At 48.4% G+C, this 7500-nt stretch overlaps 1 protein-coding gene across 3 annotated transcripts in view; it reads right to left on the bottom strand.

Moving 5' to 3' along the window:
* The window catches only part of mark3b (MAP/microtubule affinity-regulating kinase 3b), a 131407-nt gene that overhangs the window by 26817 nt on the left and 97090 nt on the right, over window positions 1–7500 (bottom strand). For all 3 annotated transcript variants that reach the window (XM_063223690.1, XM_063223691.1, XM_063223692.1), the window contains exons 12-13: window positions 5546–5696; window positions 1694–1914 (exon numbers count right to left, since the gene is read on the bottom strand). In XM_063223690.1, the coding sequence (XP_063079760.1) occupies window positions 1694–1914; window positions 5546–5696 (372 nt within the window). The remainder of the gene's footprint in view (window positions 1–1693; window positions 1915–5545; window positions 5697–7500) is intronic.

The following is a 7500-nucleotide window of genomic DNA, read 5'->3' as shown; positions in this document are numbered from 1 at the left end:
GCCAATTATATGTGTTTATATATAGTTGTTCATATATTTATATATTTTTTGTGAAGAGATAAACAATAGGCTGTTTTGGATGTCATACTTTAGAGTTCATCTGGAAGTTGTTATGCTGTTGCAGGAGAAAATTAACAAATACAATTTCGCTCTCAGTCTTCGACAGATCCCATGATAGCAAATTAATGCTGTTGATCTGGGGTCAGTGTGGATTGTGTGTACTTAATTTGTTCCCAAACTTTCCCTGCTAGGACACCCTCACAATTTCCCAATGTCAAGTGTATGAGCCTTGGTAGTGTGTCAGCCTAATTAGTCACGCCCAGTGATTGGATACTCCGCAGAGTTAACCTTAAGAGTATCCAATCACAGGGACGTTATTATGAAGGCTGACACACTTCGACGCACACTAGACATTGGAAAATGGCCCCTGTTGGATATTTTCACGACCCCTGGCTCTGACCCCCATACCTAACATGTTTGTCCCTAAATATTGCTGCATTTGAACTTGTTAAGTAATTCAAATGTGAAAAGTCTGTAAACTTCACCTGTGGCTCTATGCAAAATCCCATAGCGGTCCCGGCCCCCAGGTTGGGAACCACTGGTGTGATCCACATACTTCATTTGAAACAGATTCTCGTGTCTGATTCTGGTTCTGATTAGAGATGCACCGGATCCAAGATCCGGTTCCGGATCCGGCAGGATAATAGGGTTTTTCACAGGATCCGGGTCCGGCAGGATCTTAAGCAGTGGATCCGGTATCTGGTAGGATCCTAAAAATCAGGATCTGGTGCATCTCTAGCTTTTACATTGCCTAGGCTTTTCAGTCCATCTTTCACAACCCCAATTGCTGCATGGAGTGAAAGCCCTTTGGAAGCGGCCGTTGCAGGCAGTGTGGCAGTATAGTAAGCCAATGAGTGTAAATAATAGTTTGAGCCAACGTAATAAAAAGGGCCCACGTGTGCGAGTAGGCTATGTGTTTCAAACCTTTCGTAGGATCCGGTTCCGGATCCGGCAGGATCTTAAGCAATGGATCCGGTATCCGCCAGGATCCTAAAAATCAGGATCCGGTGCATCTCTAGTTCTGCTATAATATGGTTGAGGAGGAATCTAGCATATGCATGTTGTCTGTCTGACAACAGGTTATATAATAGCCAATCATCCACTTCATTAAGCCAAATCATTTGAAGATTGATCTCTCTGGAGTTCGTGACATCCGCTATTATGGGTAATAACTTCTCACAGCCTTGTAGGCGCTGTTGTTGGCACTGTATGAACGCCTGCTAATGTGTGTGTGTGTGTGTGTGTGTGTGCGCGCGCGTGCGTGCGTGCGCGCGTGCGTGCGTGTGTGTGTGTGCACGCGCACATGTCTCTCTGTGTGTGTAATCACGCCGGTTGCGGTGGGGAAGGTCAACCTTGTTGGTGGTGTGTGGCGTGCATATATGCCTCTGTGTGTCTGTGTGTGCGCGCGTGTCTGTGTCTGTGTGTGCGCTTGCATGCACAAGAGCCTTGTGTGTGTGGGTGTCTCCGTGTGTGTGTGTCTGTGTACTCACGGCATTGGTGGTGGTGCCCTTCTTGCCTTCTTGTCGGCCTTGTTGATGGCGTGTGTGTGTGCGCATGTACTGTATGTGTGTGTGTGTGTGTGTGTGTGTGTCTCCGTGTTTGTGCGTGTCGGCGCGTGTACACGTGTACTCACGCCGGCGGCGGTGGTGCCCTTCTTGCGGTCGGGAATGTCGGCCTTGTTGGGGTTGTTGGCGGTGCCCAGGAGGGGGCTGGGGGGCGCGCCGCCGCGGCCGCCCGAGGAGGAGGTGCTCTTGCGGGGCGCCGAGCCCGACGACGCCTCCTCCTTCAGGTCGCTCTCCGCCGCCGCCGTCTGGCTCCGCTTGGGGTGGCCCACCGACGGGATCGCCGGACCCGCTGAGGAGAGGAGAGGGAGGGAGGGGAGGGGGGAGGGAGAGAAGGGGGAGAGGGGATGAGAGAAGAAAAGAGAGAGGGAGAGAGTAGAGGAGAGAAGAAGAAGAAGGTGTATTGAATATATATATATATATATATATATATATATAGAGAGAGAGAGAGAGAGAGAGAGAGAGAGAGAGAGAGAGAGAGGGGGAGAGAGAGAGGTGATGGAGAAGAAGGAGGAGACATTTCACTTAGCTGACGCTTTCATTTGTTCAAAGCGACTTACAGTTATTATTTTTCAGGGTATTGGTTACAGTCCCTGGAGCAATGTGGGGTTAGGTGCCTTGCTCAAGGGCACTTCAGCCATGGATGGAGATGTAGGGAGAGGTCAGGGGGGATTCGAACCTGCAACCCCTAGATTGAAAGACCAACTCTCTAACCACTAGGCCACGGCTGCCCATACACTGATACACTGCACCTACCATCTCCTCCCCTCTCCACTCCACTCCTATTTTTCCTCTCTCCTCTAGTTGTCTCCTCTCCACTCCTCCCTCCTTCTCACTGCCTCCTCTTATCCTCTCCTTTCCTACATCCCTCCCCTATCCTCCCCTTTCCTCCCTCGATCCTCAACTCCTCTCATTGCTTCCTTATGGATGAATAACAACATTCAGGGTTTTGGACGCAGTCTTTTACAATCTCTGACTGCACTGAGCACACACTGCACTGATGTACATCGTAATGTAAGAAGCTGCTTAACAACCCATCAATGTCCATCAGCGTCTGAACGTACACTGTGTGCAGAATTATTAGGCAAACATGTTTTTTGACCATATTGTCCATTATATGCATATTTTCCGCCACCAACCTCTATGGACATGAACACCTATTGGGTTTAAGCTTTCCAGGTCATGCATATTGGTATAATAAGAGACAGTGTGATCGGAGGGGCCCAATACTCTATATCAGGGCAAACTTAGTGTGCATAACTATTAGGCAACTTTGTTTTCCTCAGGGAAAATAGGCCACAAAGGAGATCTAACAAACTCTGAAAAGTCTATAAACAATTTTGAAGTCTTCCAGAGGGATGTGGCTGTCTTGAAATATCCCAGATATTGGTCATATCCGTTCTAATGCACCGTTACGAAGTCATCAGTGTCACATGCATTGTGCTCACAAAGTAACTGCCGGATTGAGAAGAATTGAAGGTCAAATTATCACAAAATGATTACCCTGCAGTGCTGTTATATTCCAGAACTGAAACCTACATCGTGTGTCCACAAGAACATTGTATTCAGCACTCAGAGACATGACCAAGGTAAAACAGGTTGAAACCTGAAGACCACTCAACAAGAAATGCAGTCAAGACTGGGTCAAGAAAGGTCTTTAGACAATTTTGTCAATGGTTTTATGAACTTGTGAAAGTGACTGTTAATGGACCAGATCGATGAGCCCATGGCTAGATCGGTAATGTGCACACTCAGACGAGTTCCTGAGTTCTACTCAAATGCCAGCAGAATACTGCATAAATGCCATTGTCTTCTTGAAAGTTGCAAACTTTTCCCTCACAGATCCAGCTATGGGATCATTCATCCTGTCTGTCAATAGTCACTTTCACCAGTCCAAAATACCTTTAAAAACTCTGTCCTAGGGTATTTCTTGACCCAGTCTTGACTTAATTAACTTGTTAAATGGTTGTCTGGTGTCATCCCTTCTTACCTTTGCTATGTCTCTGAGTGCTCAACAACCTGTTCTTCTGGACACCTGATGTAAGTTTGCATTCTGGAATATGATAGCACTGCAGGGTAATAATTTTCTTGTAGTTTCACCTTAAATTCTTCACATTTTTGGCAGTGACATTTCATGTGAGACTGATGACTTTGCAACGGTGCATTTGATACTTCTGTGCTAACGTTACCAACGTCTTGCCAATTTCAAGAGAGCCACATCCCTCTGGAAGACTTCAAAATTGTTTATAGACTTTTCAGAGTTTGTTAGATCTATTTTGTTGCCCATTTTCCCAGGAGAAAGCAAAGTTGCCTAATAATTATGCACACCGGATATTGGGTGTTGGGCTCCTTTGATCATACCCCCATCTTATTATACACATATGCATGATCTGGAATGCTTAAATCCAATAGGTTTTCATGTTCATAAAGGTTGGTGGCAGAAAATACGCATAAAATGGACAATATGGTCAAAAAACATGTTTGCCTAATAATTCTGCACACAGTGTAAGTAAGTAGTAAAGTGTTCCTGTAAGTTCAGACTGAATGCATTAGATGCATTAAAGTGGCTGAAGAAGAAGTCCAAAGCCTTCTGCTGGACATGCAGTGTCAAAAGCTGCAAAGTACCACTGATGCCTCTTTTCCACTGCAGGTTTTCTGGTAGGCTAGCGTTTCTAAATGGGGGCGGTACCCAATGGGCGTTGGAGAGCTCGAAGGGGGCGTTGAGAAGGATACAGCTGAGAGGGGGAGGTGCTTAGTTGCCATTGGGGGGCAATAGTCCATTACATTTTTTAATACTAAGGGGGGCGTTGGGAGGCTTGTGATGAGGCCAATGGGGTAAAAAGGTTGAGAACCACTGTAGTAGGCCTGCAGCTCGACACGGCGAGACTCTGCCGCCACTTTTAGCTTACGATTGAGCTACGTCGTGCCTATTTGAAAAGCAAATAATGGCGGCCGAGTCGAGCTTTGTCGAGCTGTAAGCTTAGGCCTACCAGAAAACCGGCAGTGGAAAAGAGGCATAAGATGGCAGGCTCAATCAAGGGAGGTCGCTCAGAATGGCAGATATGTTGAAAAGAAAATTCAAAGTTCCCTACTAGTGGACATCCAGCTTTGTAAAAGCTTTAAAAAAATAGCTGCGATGTGATCTGGGGAATCAGAATCTCAGAAATGTTGAAAATTCAACGTTTGGCTGACCTCAAATGGTGTCATTGCTCGTTAAGTTAAGCGTAACTTTCAACACTACCCCGACGCCGGAAAGACCCAAAGTGATCAGCCCCACGTCCCAACATCCAAAAATGCCTTCATGCCTCTGACTAAAACATTTCCCGACAGATCCTGCAGATTTTTAAAAAAAACTACGCTTGGTCTGACTGTATGGTTAGCCTTACAAGATGAAAACACAGGCTGAGGAGACGCATTGCATGGAAATATCTGTAGGGGNGGGTCCAAGAATAACTGTGCCAATGCTGGTGTGGTTGTTGTTGTTGGTGGTGCTGGTTAGCCAGGCCACGCCCTCCTAGTGACGCAACACCTTCTGCGTTGCTTCTAGTCAGGCCAAGAGCAATGCAAATATCGTTTCTGATCTCCCGAGAAATCGGGAACTGCACCCACTTTGTCTGACACCAGTCAACCATTAGCAAACCTAGGGAGGCAGGTCAGCCATGCCGTTTGGGAAACGTTAGTTGTTATGCTCTTGGTCAGACCAAGTCTCGAAGAGATTTAGAAGTCGATGATAATCAGGCTAGGTGTTGGTGGCCACAAACCCAATACATACAATGTAATGAGGACCCAATCCTGGGGGCCCCTTCTCTCCCTGGGCCCTGGACAAGTGACCCATTAGTCCCAACGTCCTTGTCACCTTCCCTGTTTGCAGTTACGGGGGAAGCCAGGAGGGCGGGGCTGGATGAGGAGGGGGAGGGACTCACCCTGGTCGCTGTAGCGCCGCTGCTTCTGATTGGAGGAGATGCTGCGCTGGACCTTGAGGTGCGAAGGTGATTGGCCGTTGTTGTGCTCGCTGTTGGGCCGCGCCTTGGCAAGGGAGAGGTTACTGCTCGAGCTCGAGTCGCTCGCCTCCAGCTGAGGGAAGACACACGCACACACACACGCACACACACAGGCACACACACAGGCACACACACACAGGCACACACACAGGCACACACACAGGCACACACACACGCACACACACACACATACGGTACACACACAAGCATATAAATAAGCACACATAGAAGTCATATTTTGTGCACATATACATAAATGGTATAGGCAATGATGCATTCAGAGTGATACAATTTAACGTAAATTGAATGGAAGCACTTTTACACACCCCCTGCTTGTGCATGCTTACGTTCAAACACAAACACACACACACACACACACACACACACACGCACGGATACGCACCCGCACGTGCACACACACAACCCTGAGTGCTATTAATAATCCTTGGCTTGATCACTTGGCCGCTATAAATAGAGTGTGTGTGTCGTGCTGTATCCTCTCTGCTTTAGTACCAACTAGAGACGCGGGTGGCAGCCCAGGCAGGAGAGGAGGCGCGCACACACACACACACACACACACACACACACACACACACACACACACACACACACACACACACACACACACACACACACACACACACACACACACACACACACAGGCACAGAGAGAATACAGAGAGGCAGGGATGGAGACAGCAGAGGGGGGCAGACAGACAGGTTGGCAGACAGACAGAGAGACAGACAGAAAGGTTGGCAGGCAGAGACAGACAGAAAGCTTGGCAGGTAGACAGACAGACAGAAAGGTTGGCAGGTAGGTTGGCAGACAGGTTGGCAGACAGATTGATAGGTTGGCAGACAGACAGGTAGACAGACAGACAGACAGAAAGGTTGGCAGACAGGCAGAGAGACGGACAGGCAGACAGAAAGGTTGGCAGACAGGCAGAGAGACGGACAGGCAGGCAGACAGGCAGAGAGACGGACAGGCAGGCAGACAGACAGACAGACAGACAGAAAGGTTGACAGACAGACAGACAGACAGACAGACAGACAGAAAGGTCGGCAGGCAGATAGACAGACAGACAGACAGACAGAAAGGCAGGCAGACAGACAGACAGACAGACAGACAGACAGACAGAAAGGTCGGCAGGCAGACAGACAGACAGACAGATAGACAGAAAGGTCGGCAGGCAGATAGACAGACAGACAGACAGACAGAAAGGCAGGCAGACAGACAGACAGACAGGTTGGCAGACAGGCAGAGAGGTTGGCAGACAGATTGATAGGTTGGCAGACAGATAGGTAGTCAGACAGAAAGGTTGGCAGACAGGCAGAGAGATGGACAGGCAGGCAGACAGGCAGAGAGACGGACAGGCAGGCAGACAGACAGAAAGGTTGGCAGGTAGGTTGGCAGGCAGTAAGGGATAAAAACAGGCAGGCAGAGATGGCGGTAGGAGGGCAGGGGACAGGACAGGACAGGACAGGTAGGGAGGCTGGCAGGTGGGCACATCCAAGTATGGGGGCAAGGAAGGAGAGGAGGCAGAGATGGAAAGAAGGGAGAGAGGGGAGAGAGAGGGATAGAGAGAGGTAGAGAGGGAGGGTGGAAGAGAAAGAGGGGGAGAGAAGAAGGGAGAGAAGGGAGAAATAGGACGGGGGAGGAAGAGAGGACTAGAGAGAGGTAGGGAGGGAGGGTGGAAGAGAGAGAGGGACAGAGACAGAGAGAGACAGATACTACCTACATACTGTATCTAATATGTATTCTTTAAATACCTTATGCTTATGTGCTCGAATATTCACTGAAACTCACTCAAAGTGTGGATGGACATACGCGTGCACCCACGCATGCACACGGAAACACACACAAACAAACTGAGACA

Source organism: Engraulis encrasicolus, chromosome 18 (genome assembly GCF_034702125.1).
Source record: "Engraulis encrasicolus isolate BLACKSEA-1 chromosome 18, IST_EnEncr_1.0, whole genome shotgun sequence".
NCBI classification, from domain to species: domain Eukaryota; kingdom Metazoa; phylum Chordata; class Actinopteri; order Clupeiformes; family Engraulidae; genus Engraulis; species Engraulis encrasicolus.
The sequence above is the reverse complement of the archived record's forward strand: the minus strand, read 5'-3'. Positions and strand labels throughout refer to the sequence as shown.